The 13,447-nt window shown below is 39.9% G+C and overlaps 1 protein-coding gene across 3 annotated transcripts in view; it reads left to right on the top strand.

Moving 5' to 3' along the window:
• The first annotated feature begins 92 nt into the window (after window positions 1-92).
• Window positions 93-13,447, top strand: part of mettl15 (methyltransferase 15, mitochondrial 12S rRNA N4-cytidine) — a 53,111-nt gene continuing 39,756 nt past the window's right edge. The window contains exons 1-2 of one of the 3 annotated variants that reach the window (XM_072465622.1): window positions 93-119; window positions 794-996. In XM_072465622.1, the coding sequence (XP_072321723.1) occupies window positions 802-996 (195 nt within the window). In that variant the 5' untranslated portion in view covers window positions 93-119; window positions 794-801. The other 2 variants (XM_072465620.1, XM_072465621.1) reach the window with 2 other exon arrangements.

A 13,447-nucleotide genomic window follows, 5' to 3' on the forward strand; every position in this document is an offset into this window, starting at 1 on the left:
CTCCGTGGACATCATTGGCTACACTCAACTGACGTCAAAGTAAAGCTGCTCCTGATTGGCTAACATATGACGTCATTGTGACAACAATAGGGGCGCGGCTTGGGAACTTGTCCTCCACGGTAAGCTTTACCGTCCCCGTGGTGCTGCGATAGCTAATGTTTTGACGCAGGCACGATCCGTGTCGCCGTTAGCCTTGATAGTTCTTTGCACGTGGCAGGACATCAGCTGTGATTCACCGGTTGTATCCAGCCTGCGACCTCGTGGATATGTTCACGAAGTTAGCTCGTGTATTTTGCACGTGTTCTCTGGTACCAGTCCTCTAAATGTGAGGGACATAACTGTCTTTGATCACTGTGTTTGGAATAGGCTACGTCTATTTTAGTGTCCACGGTTGCTGATTAATGTTTATGTTGTTCCATGTTGCTCAAAACGGCGAACTTTGCTAATCAGCAACATAACACAAGTTTTTGTTTGCGTTTACTACAGCATTACGTGTTTGTTGTTGACTAGAATCTATAAAAAAGTAGTTTACTAATTCACATTGCCTGTTAAATTTATGTCTGAATCTGTGCCATGTTCACTTAGAATTCTTTGCATACTGTTGCCTGAATATAATTTAACCTTAGTCTTTTACAATTTTTATCCTATAGGATTATCTGTGAATAATAAAATATTATTTGGACTAGGATTCAACTAGGTTTTCTTCCCCCCCCCCCCCCCCCCCCCCCCCCCCCCCCCCCCCCCCCCCCCCTCTCAGCACTTGTATTTATTTGCATTTATTTTGATCTTTCAGGGGAAAATATGATCTCCCAGTGCTCCAAAGTTCTGCGCTCCGGCTCATTGTTGAAGAGCATGGCATCCATACGAACCTGGAGGTGTGAAGTTCCATACTGTTCAGTCGGTGCGTCGCCAGATCCTGGACCTACAGGAACAGTTTGTCACACTCCTGTCATGCTCAAAGAGGTGCTGCATTACTTAGACCTTCAACCAGGCCAGGTAAGGTCCTAATACCTAATTATTGTTGACAGTCCAATGAAGTTGAGTCAGTTGTCATTTTAAATAAAAGAAAAATGTAATCACAGTCAAGTCAAAAGTCCTAGTTTTTGTTTTGGGGCTAAATCATACCACTGAAATTAGATGAATGTCAGGATTTTTTGCTTAACTGTAAAGAATTATGGTAGCTGTTCTTATCTAATTCTAAAAATGTAACAGTTAAAAATGGTTAAGTTAAGGGGAAAGGAACAGCGGTTCTAGTGTTATCCCAACAACCAAATGTTATGTCCTTTAAGGCAATTATGTCCCCTGCTTTGACCCTTCCTTCAATGCTGCTGATGCAACCTGTCAGGAGCAGTGGGGAGGCCCATCTTCAGATTTTCAGATAAGGTTTGAAAAGAAACAGCTTAGGTGGGCCACCTTAGCTGTTGCCTTTTAACTATTATGGAAAGTACTGAAAAAAATCTTGCACTTACTTAAAAGGTGAAATCTATTTACAGGTGGAGAGGCAACGTTTCGGCCACTAGGCCTTCGTCTGGCAATTTTAAATTTTATTTTGCCTGACGAAGGCAACGTTGCCGCTCCACCTGTAAATAAATTTCACCTTGCAAGTAAGATGGTGTGCGGGATTTTCTTCAGTACATTAAGCGTTACGCACGCCTTTTTCCTACGCACCTGCTATAGAATTTGATATGCAGAGCACCGTCTTCATAACTATTATGGAAAGGAAATATGTAAACTCCACACAGAAAGCCTGAGAATGCATTATTATTTGACTGTACATTCAAATACAGTTTCAGCAAATATATACTTGCTAACCTGCTAGACATCATGCTTTCTAATTTGACCAGACTGTCAATATACTTCATACATGACCTAAACAAATCTAAATTAAGGCACAGTCACAATATGAACATGATGATGACTATTTTAATGTATACTACCAGGGCAGATGGGAATGAGTCAAAGCCTTCTGGTATGGCAGGCATCATAGCATCTTAGCAGGGAAGTGATAACCTCCATAGAATGCATGGTCAGGGCAGGTGGAGGCCATGTGTCAACAACTTAGTCAGGATTTGCGCCACTGTAAGGCAGTTGGCAGGACACAGGGTACTGCGTCGCGCCTGCGTGAACTTTAGCAGCTCTAAACTCCTCCGCTGACCGCCCATTTGCCAACTGTCCCAAAACCGCTTGCCAATCACATGCTATAAAAATGACTTTGAAAGAATTGGGCAACATTTTGCGTATTCTATAGTGCTGTAATTGAATCTTTGTAAAATTATTTCTACTGTCACACTTAATTGATCTTAGACTGAAGTGCTGTCTAATAGGAATAATACATGCTCCGTCAGTCTTACTCAAGCCCTCTAATTTCTGACACCTCTATGTCACAGAGCTGCCATTTAAGCTGTCATAGTTATAGATGGTAAGGGATGGTGTCAGCTGCAGACAGGCGGCAGTGTCGTGAAGCAAAACCAACAGTGGATGACGATTCACTTACTGCAAAATGTACATTTAAGGGTACTTGTCAATAATCCTTTTTTTGGGGGGGTTATCCATTTCGATTACGTTCTAAATAATGCTTTTCCTCCTTCAAAATTCAACTCAACAAAAATGTATTCAATAAAGTGCCCATAGTTTAAGAATTAAGTGTTTTATTTCATAGTCACAAAATTTCCTGCAGTGTGATTGTAACATTTCAATTGAATTGTTTGCATGTTCTCCCCGTGTTACCGTGGGTTCTCTCCGGCTTCCTCCCACCGTCCAAAGACATGCATGTGTTAGGTAACATTGGCAACTCTAAATTGGCCCTAGTGAATGAATGTGAATGTGAACTGTCTGTAATGTCTATGTCTCTGTGTTGGCCCTGCGACAAGTTGGCCACTGTCCAGGGTGTACCCCGTCTAAGGCCCGAAGTCACTGGGATAGGCTCCAGTCACCCGCGACCCCGAAAGGGAATAAGCGGTAGAAAATGGATGGATGGATGGATGGATGGAGTGAATGGCCTGCGGTTTGTCACTCCAAAGTAAATGTTAAATATCTAAAATGAACAGTCTTGCACACAAAATTATGTTAAGCTTGTGAAAAGCCTTGATTGTTATAGAACTATTTTTTTTTAAAAACTCCGCAGGACAGAAAAAAAAGGCATTACACACCCAGCTATCAAGTACCCCAAAATGATATGCAGTATAGAAGTAGTTTGGATGGCTATTGTTAAACAATCAGCAGTTTATAATTGTCAATCGAAGCAGAGGAAAAAGTACTTCATGTGATGATAGGTGTCAGTGCAATCGCCACAGTTGGTGTGTTAATAAAGGCTTTCAGTGGCCCGTAGCCTCCCACACACAGTGGCCGCATGCATATTTTCAGGTATAGTACTTCACTTACATTATGGCACTACAATCGCATTACATGGTAGTTCTTGTGTTATCACTTTGGATTATATCACACAACGTTAGTTTAGTATATAGCAAAAAGTTAGTCCCCGGTTTGATTCCTCATGCAAGTGCATTTCCGGTTTCTAACATGCACAATTCACAAATCCCCGGCTACTTCTGACCATAAACCAAGAGAAGGTTGCCCTATGGCTCCACTCTCGGCAGTGGTAAGCTACTTCTGTCTTCTGTTGCCATAGCTGCCCTGGCGCAGACTGACTGAAGCGAGGCTGCCAATCTGTGCTAGCGTCGCCTTCAACCACCACCAATCATTTTTCATTTAATTTTGTTTTTATTGTTTCAGTCAATGGACAACTTTCAACTAAACATCACACTCAAACTAATCAAAACAACAAAATCAGTCCCCAACCAGGTGAACCTATATAATATGGTTACCCTTCTCTTCAAACCCAAATCTGCACCACATTACTGGACATTCATAAATCATCCTATACAAATCAAAATCAAATTATACAAAATTATATAAACATTACTAAGATTATTCTTATTGTTGTTCTGGCATGTTCTGTTGCTGCCCAACATGGCACCAGGTACGTACGCCCAGTGGTCTCCCACCCCAGTACTAGCAGGCCCAACCTGCTTAGAGCCAAGATCAGAGAAGATCTTGGAAGATATGGCCACATACAATTTATACAATCTTTATAATTATCGTTTCATGTTCAGCCTTTGTATATTTCTAGTCAACATTTTCTATGCGTTTGGACAGTGGTTATAGCTCGTCCCGTTACACATATTTAACCAGAGGATTGCTCCGTAAACTCTGTTTGTAATTTACCACTTCTACACTTTCTGTATGTTAAGCCTCTTCCCCACTCCAGTTTTAGTGGTGCTTAAGTAAAAATATCACATTGAAAGGGGGTGAAGCCTGCGGAGTCCTCCTTTGGCACAGACTGCTTGCGTTGGGGACCTCCTCTCCTTCAGATTAATGAGCCATCAGCTGAGAGTCCAGGGGAAAAACCCTGTGCAGCTGTAGAGGAACGAGCTGCCTGCTTTTACATTGCAGCTTCAACACACTCCCCCTTGTGGAATTAATGAACGTGAACGTGTTCAAGCCTACTTTTTTAATCAATGGCAGTGTCTTTCCTTAGAAGAGCTTTTCTTTACATAATTAGGCAAATTATTAGGGGTTAGACGCCTCACCAGAATTAATAAGATAAGATAAAATATTCCTTTATTGTCCCACATGGGGAAATTTCATTGGTGCAACGCAGGTAGATACAGAGGTAGATACAGAAGAAAAGAACAGATCACTTATAGGAAGTCTGAAAAACACTTTCAGTAGAAGATCTCCTATAAATAAATAAATAAAAATGCATAGCTGAGTCCTGCTTGTTCAGTAAATGTATTTTGTATACTTAACATAACAATGCACAGTAGCTTGATGGTAAGGAATCCTTTCCGCAATAATGTAATATGTATTTTCATTGAAGTGTGAAATGTACTGGGGTACTTGACATGTAACTTGACATTAGGGGATGTAATGCCTTTTTGTCATGCTGTTTGATGCTAACCTGGCTCACGAAGTCTGATTTGAGCGCTACACATTCATCAATCTGGAGCGGCCTTTGTCGAAAAGCCGTCTGGAAATGGCGAAACGACATGATGAACATTCAAAGCTGATTGGTTGAAGCAGCACAACTGCAGAGCAAGCTGAGAAATCAAACTTTTGTTAGATCCAGTTGGGAGAACAAAAATCCTTTCCATAACAAATGTACAAAACACTCCTATATGCATGTTTTCTGTTTCAAAATAGTTGTATTTCTGCTAAAATAGGTCGAAGAATGTCTGTCGGCGTTGCCATGTTTGTTTTGATTTGTTTGGGCGCTTTACCATTGGCTTCCACCCAGACCCAATGATGCCCTTTGGAATTATTTCTTTTAACTTGTAGTTTAAACCTTTAATCCCAGAGCTCCTAATTCTGCATAAATAACAGATGAGCTCATTCTGGTTTTTACACGCTCTTTTTAAATATGTGGTTATTCATTACAGCATTATATAATTTAGTAGTTTTAGTAAAGAATGTATACTATCATTTATTTATGCAACAACAGTAGGCACTGGGGCACTTGGTGTTCTAGCGGTCTACGTCATTATGCTAACACCTTTTATTAACTGTCTGTGAAGCAAGTGACTAATTCTAGAAAAGTTTTTTGTAAATGTTTTAGTCGCACTGAAGGACATTTTAGTGCTTTGGCCTAAAAAATACCCAAAAAGGTAAACATGACTTAATTTTGAAACTATGTGTAATTTATAGAAGACACTGTTGAGTTGAATTTGAATATTAAGAAAGTAATTTACGCTGGTAACACAATCGCTTTACAAGTATACCATAAGTTAAAGTATTCTGTGTGATATGTAGTTTAGAGTACAGGTCTCCAAACTTCTTTCACCGAGGGCCGCATTTTGAAACCTATACAGCACGGAGGATGAATCATTGGAAATGTTGCCTTTGATGGTCTTTTGATGAGCCTCCACACCTTTAAATAAGGCTTGGAACATTAATATTAGGTCTGTATCTCATCAAAATGTGTGTTATTTAGGTTATCATAGCAGAATTTTGCCAATTTTACCATAGAAAAGTTATATTTTTCGTTGTTTGAATCAATTTAGTTGGAAGCCTGAGGGCCAATAAAAATGGGTCTGAGGGCCGTATTTGGTCCCCGGGCCATAGTTTGGACACCCCTGGTTTAGAGGGACTGTACTCATTTTTTACTATTTCTAAAGGCCGTGGCTGCAGATCCGCGGCGCGGTCAAAAAGCCCAGCAGTTTCAGGAGCCGCGGCACGGCCATATAGCCTCATGCCTAACCTTAACCCTAACCCTAACTCTAACCCTAACCCTAAACTTAACCTTAAACCTAAACTTAACCTTAACCCTCACCCTAACCCGGCGCGGTCTAACCCTGGCGCCGGGATAGTGGCCCAGCAGTTTCAGGAGCCGCGGCACGGCCATATAGCCTCATGCCTAACCCTAACCCTAACCCTGACCCTAACCCTAACCTGGCGCGGTCTAACCCCGGCGCGGTCAAATAGCCCAGCAGTTTCAGGAGCCGCGGCACAAAATAACATGGCAGTTCCGCGGATCTGTAGACACTCCCATTTCTAAAATGTGGAAAGTAGAAATATTTCTTTTTAAACCATTTGGAGTGGTCCAAACGTATTCGTAGCGTCTTAGTTATTGACTGTGATGAGTTTGTGTGTTTCACAACCAAAGCAGTGCAGCTCTATTTGACGATCAATGCAATTGCTTTATAATCAGATGAAGACAGTGCATAGCTGACCCTAAAAGCAGCTTTTATATTTGTAGTAGAGCAAAACTAATTTTACTCTACTACATGAAAAAAATCTGGTACAGCCTCTTCAATACATTAATTAGAGAGGCTTTTTAATGTTTAGCACCTGTTGTGCATTATTGATGTTACTGATTATTATTAGATTATTAAACATAACATGTTTCTTAGTAGTAAATCCTTGTGTCTCTCAATTCCAGTAACATTCCATCTGACTAGAAGTGAAGGAAAATCCAGCTTTGCTATTTGTCCATCCATCTGTACAAGCCTAAACTGTCCGCAAAAGTTGCAAAGCTAAAGAATGGCAACATGTTGTATTTTTATATTTATTTAGAATACATCATGACGTTGAGATCATTTGGTAATGTTTTATTAACGAAGCAACTTTGCTTTTCAGGGCAATAGGAACTAATACATTGATAATAAAGGTAATACTGTCTCATCTTATTCACATTAATAGACTGTATGATGATATTAGTAGTAGTGTCTGTAACATGTAACATAAATTCTCATTATTGTGAGTTGCCCTGTGATTCCCAGCTGTTGCCAATATGCTTTTAAGGATTGAGGAACCTATTAAACTATAAATGGCCATTCATTTTGTATGATTGAGCATCTTTTATAATGCAGTGCAAGTAAATGTACCGCTGACTCTTTGGTTTGTGATAATAACTTTGACTACCTGTAGAACACTTTGCAGACAAAGAAAATCTAAAGCAGGCATGAATCACAGGTGTTGCCTCTTGTTAAGGCCCAGTGCAGAGAAAATCGTTAGGTGTCCCTTGTTATTTCGACTATTGGCTGCCTGTAATGTGGATGTTTGAAGAGGCACTCTCATCTGAGACTAGATGACCACAAAACACTCTCCCAGCTGCTGCTTTGTTTTTCATTTTAAGATTTGAGGTCCAACTAATAAAAGATGTATGTGGTTCTTCAGATGTTTACAAATTAACATAGCTTGGATTTCTTTCTGGATTAAAAAAAAAAAAAAAGCATTTTTCGGAGTCTTACTGGAAGTGCGAAAGTAATCCTTCAGTCAGGATGCAGTAGACTTTTATCTGACTGAACATGTCTCTTATTAGAGTGATAATGGCCTTCCCTTCTTTCATCTTTTTTACCAGCACAGGCTGTACTACCTTGTAAATGAAGACAATGCCAGGGTTAATATGATCTTGTCGTTTTATATTTGTTTAAAGTTTTACAGCTGGATTTGGGGTGAGTAAAACTTTGGCGTGACCTGCCTGTTGCTTCAATCATACGTTTGTGATTCCTTTTGCAACTTCATAAAGATTAAATGTGGTCAACAGATATAGGTCATAGGTGCTTGGAGAATAGTGATAATGGCTGTGGTAACTTGTACAGCCTCATCTAAGTGTAGCGCTGTTGTGAATACAGTCAAAGGGGTAACCGGATCTTGTCTCTTCAAATTAGTTAAAAGCCTTGAAGTTGGTCATGCAGCTGATGTCCGGGGCAAAGGACTATGAGATCATATCTAGGACATATTGTTGCAACAAGTGATGGTCCACCTCCACTAATAAATATGTCAAACTCTTTCCCTCTTGTGTAGAGGGAAAACTTGCATGTATAATAGATATTTACTTAAAACATGTTCAATTCTACAATTCTTGTAGGAAAATAGTTTTTATGTAACATGTTTAGTATTTCGAAAAATAACATTATATTGTGCGCATTTATAATAAAGTATTTTGCTTGACCATTTCAAAACAAATGTCTGTGTGGTGTTTGTTTACGTCTTGACAAAGTTTCTTTTTCTTTTTTTATCTCTTGACACTCCTTTTTGGGAGCACTGAGTAGTGAAAGAGGAGGCTGGTAAATAATTGATCTTTGTAATTAAACACTCCAGCCAGGGATGCTAGGGCTGATTGACGGCCAGATATTAGGCCCTTGTCTCGTAAGGTTGCAAGTTTAGTCTGAGGTTATCAGTGGCCCCAAGTCTCTCTCTCTCTCCCTGCCTCATTACTTTCATGAGTAGAGCATTTCATAGTGGGGCAGTGGGAGTAGGGGGTGTGGTGTGAAGGCAGTCTGGGACTTCATTAGCCAAATGGGGTACCTCACAGACCGCCAAGTAGTTTGCTCTTGGCACAGGCAACTTTTTGTGGGTACCTTACCACACCTTCATGTTTTAAGCATTTTAGTTCCTCAACCAACCTAATAAATATGTGTCAGCATATGTGTTTAGCAAATATTGCAAAGATTATAACAAGTTATCTTCAGTTTTGATAATGCAACAACCTAGACTTTCAGAATATTTTCCCAGCTAGTACTATTTTCTGCAAAGAAGACCTGATATACTTGATCAGAGTTTTCAGGGAAGAAGAAAATCATAATATTAAATATTAGAAATGAATGGTGGGCAAAAAAAAATTATATATCAAAGTTTTGTGGGAGCCAAATCTGTTTTTATCATGTGCTTCTTCTGACGTTCACACTTCAATGTCACTCACTCAGTTGAACAGAGCCTGACTAAGATGAGGAGTGGGTGGAGAAAGTATATTTGTTTAAAATAATTTAAAAGAGTTGTAATAAACAGAAAATAACTGAATCTTGGTATGACTAATGACTTTCATTAAAATAGAATGTCGTCACAGGAATCCGATAACAATATAATTTTTACAACCATATTTCCTTGCTCTATTAATGTCCTTCATTGACCGGCATTTCAGTCCATCATATACATTGTACTTTATCAGTATGTTGTCATTTGTGATTTCTTTTGAGCAATCTTTTCCAACTGCGTGAACCAAACATCAACTAATTTAGAAAGGCTGGTGCTGCTTTTGTATCAATTACTGCAGCAATGTTGTAATAACAATTACTGGAACTGTACATCCCCTTTGCACACAACAACCATCTAATATTGTTCAATTTGGGGTGGAATAAAATGCATGTTCTCTTTGCTGCTTTATGGGTACAATTACTGTTGGTTTTATTACAATATTTACATTTGTTGGTGGTGTGTGAGTGTGGATATGCTAATCAGATACATGCCCTGTGGACAGCTGGATTGAGATGACTCATTGCTGCAACACATTTTCAATTGGCGTTTGTGAAGTCCAACTGTATTATCTCTCCTTGCGCTAAATCTCTTCAGAAGATATGTACACAACTACTGTACAATGGGTATCATTTACTGCGTTCCTGCAGTTCGTGTTTTGTTGACTACTCAGTAGGACATTGTGAGTAAGAAATGTTTCCCTAATTTTGCACAACAATAGAAGCAAGTTGAACCAGCGCGCACAGATGTCGTGGCCCGCTTGCCCATCTCAAATTTGACCCCACGAAGAGAGAGGACCAAAATGCCTCATATTAAGGGTAGCGCTGGGTTGAAAAAATCGATTTTCCGATTTTTAATCGATTCGCATATTAATGACCGATTATCGATTCGTACGTCCAAAGATCTATTTTTTTTCATTTATTTTTTTTATTTTTAAAATATATTTTTTTTAAATTAAAATTATTTTCTACATTTCCCTCAGTGAACTTCAATCTACCTTCAAGAAAGATAATTCAGGACTCCTGGATTATCTTTCTTGAAGGTAGATTGACCCTAAACCTTTTCATCAGTCTTCCATCAGTAACTACCAATACTTGTAAGATTTGCTGTTTATTATTGATATAATACTAGTTTTAATATGTTGCTTCTCTACACAGTCATGAAGTGAAGGAAACGGTTCAAATACATTTTTCATTTTTAATAACATTAACCCCCGGATCGAATCGAAATCGGATCGAATCGAATCGGAAATCAGATCGAAATCGGAGCGAATCGGATGGGATCTGAGAAATCGGAAAAAATCGATTTTTGAAACGTAAAAATCGGAATCGAATCGATTCTTGAAATTTGAATCAAAACCCAGCTCTAATTAAGGGGGTGTTTTTGTGTGTTGGTAGTGTGGTATGTGTTGTTGTTTGTGTTCCACTTCCTCCCTCCAGCGTAAAGGTGGAAAGGGGTTTTGAATCAGCCAATCGCATTGCTGCATTTTGGCTGTTGACACAGAGAAGAGATAGAGACAGACATGATACAGACCATAGACAAGTCAAAATAAAGCCAGTATGCGATGCAAACGGTCTATCTTTATTTTCCCAGCTTTGTTGGAAGATTGAGATTTTCGGGGATCCAGGTCTCCATATACTTGACCACATCCTTCAGTGTGCTCCTTAATTCAGACAATCCACAAATTACATCTGCGTTCAGTTTATCCGTCAAAACACGCACCTGGTTTGTCAGTTCATTCACTTTGGTTTGTTAAGTAGAGACGGTGTCCCTCAGGTTAGAGACCTCCTCCTCGACCGCCGCAGCCCAAGTGCCCAGCTAGTCATTCTTGGATTTCAAATTCCATTTCCACTGTCTATATAATCTTGTCAGTAATCTCCCTTAAGGCCGTCGGGTCTATCCTGCTCCGAGTCTCCTCTGCAGAAGAATTTGATCTGAAGCTGGAATTAAAGCTGCGTGACGCGACCGGGCAGCTGCGGGGCCTGGGCGCGCAGTGGCCGGTGCATAGGTGGCGCAATCTCCACCTGAGTGTGCAGAGGCTAGCGCTGGTACAGAGCTAGTTAGCTTAGGCACCGCATTGTTAGCCTGATCCCAGGGGAAGTCATAATAAAGACGGCTTATTTCCACGGATAGGACCGTAGCCGAAGAGACACGTCCACACTAAGCCATCATCCTGGAAGTAGAAAAAAAATATATATATATTTTTGTAATATAGCAAAGAATTGGCATAAAGGAGACCCTTGATGTTCTGATACGTCAGGCCAATATTTGCACTTTTTCACATATCGGCTATTCGCTTTAAAGCTCCAGCAGAGGACAATATTTTATTATGGCCAAAAAAACCTGATTAAATGAGATAGATTGTGATAGATAGATAGATAGATTGTGTATAGATAGATCCACATTAACTTCAGCCATGAAGAAGATGGCACTGCACAAATTTGAATATGGCTTTCTTTGCAGTGAGACAGGACTGGTTGTTTAAAAATAGAATAAAGACAGATATTCTATTATGTTTTCATCATGTAGAGCCATGCTCTGTAGTAACATAACTTTAGTTGTTACTTATCCTATGATTTTGTATCAGCCTCTAAATATCAGCCATCAGATACTCTAGATTCAAAAACATCTGTAGAAGAATTGGCTATGAAAAATATTGGTCGATCTATACTTAATTGGCTCCGCATTTTGGCTGATTTGAGCACTTTCCTCTTTTTTATTACTTAAGTCATTATTGTAACACACTGCTCATTGTGGAACACAGAAATTCCCTCGAAGTACCGACCTTCGAGTACGGCTAACGCAGCATAATATGCTGCAATCACACGCCACCAGGCTAAAGGACACTTTGTTACAATTCCTAAAAAGATTTAAGAACAGCTTATTTAAAGGTAATCTGTTCAACCGTGTATGATGCCAAAGTCTGTATAAATAAGTAATGTGTGCGTAGCCTGCTGATTTTCTGCTTTTTCACTCCACTCATAGTGTTCTAGACTCGTTGACTGCGTTGGTGCATGTAACACACTTTTTCCTGTTGTTTAATATTTACTTAATACAAAAAAGGATGTTTATGGTGAATTTTGTATTGGCGTACCTGCAGTTGGGGCTGTAGGTCTTGTCAATTAAATCTGTCAACAGTGTCTTAGTAGACCAAAATTTTTATTCGCTGACTAATTATTTTGTGTGTGTGTTTTTTTAAGGAGAAAGGAGAAGGCATGGCTATAGGGGTGGATGCAAATTATTAGGCCCGAGCGCCACAAGCTGGCGAGAGGCCTATTAGTCCCGTAAGGCCGTGCGAAGCACGGCTGCGAAATCGAGCGCGAAGCGCTCGCCCACTTCCAAACACTCACTAACGCACTCCTCCACTCATGCACGCCCCGTGCATACTAATTAGTAGTAAAAAATGGAACATTACCGTTGTAAACGGGCGAAGCCCGTGCAAAAGTGCGCACTAAACGAGCACTTTACATATAAAGTACTCATTTGCGCTAAGTAGCTCACAGATTTTATATGGAGGTTAAATGTTTAGTTTTGCGAAATTATCTGAAATTTGACACAAAACTCAATTTTGGCATCCCCATCAAAAAAGTCAATGAGACCCATGTCATAATTGTTACGGTTTTGCCGTAGCGATGACCAAAACCTCCCATGTCATTCCAATGGGGAAATCGCCAGAACATGTTTACACTTTAGACTTTCACGAACTCCTCCCAGGGCTTTAGCCCTATTAACCTGAAATTTGGTGAGACTCATCTTCAGGGGTGGACCATCAAAAGTTATCCACATTTTTATTCAAAGAGTCACGGTGTCTGTGCGGCAAAGCCGCACATTTTGCCAAGAATTCAAAATAAAATTGCTTTTTGATGGTAAAACAACGGGGAGAAGATGTGACAGCGTCACAGATTCAGCAGTAGGCGTAATAAAAGGACAATTGGGGCGCGTTAGCGCCCCCTCCTCTTGCGGTGTGGCGGCGTGGCGAGGGCCGATCATTGCCGCTTGCGGCTATATTTATAAGTTATTATAATATGTTATATGTTGTGAGCTGTTTGTCTTTTAGTAAAGTTTGGGTCAGATACATGGTTAGGTACTTTTCTGACCCCCTTTTAGTCGATTAAGTGATACAAAGAGCTTGTCTTTTGTCATAAGTATTTCTTAGACAACTACAGCCTTGCTTACTTACTGTACTGATCTGGCC

Source organism: Eucyclogobius newberryi, unplaced genomic scaffold (assembly GCF_026437365.1).
Source record: "Eucyclogobius newberryi isolate DKJ021-1_F unplaced genomic scaffold, fEucNew1.0.hap1 SCAF_5, whole genome shotgun sequence".
In the NCBI taxonomy this organism is placed as follows: domain Eukaryota; kingdom Metazoa; phylum Chordata; class Actinopteri; order Gobiiformes; family Gobiidae; genus Eucyclogobius; species Eucyclogobius newberryi.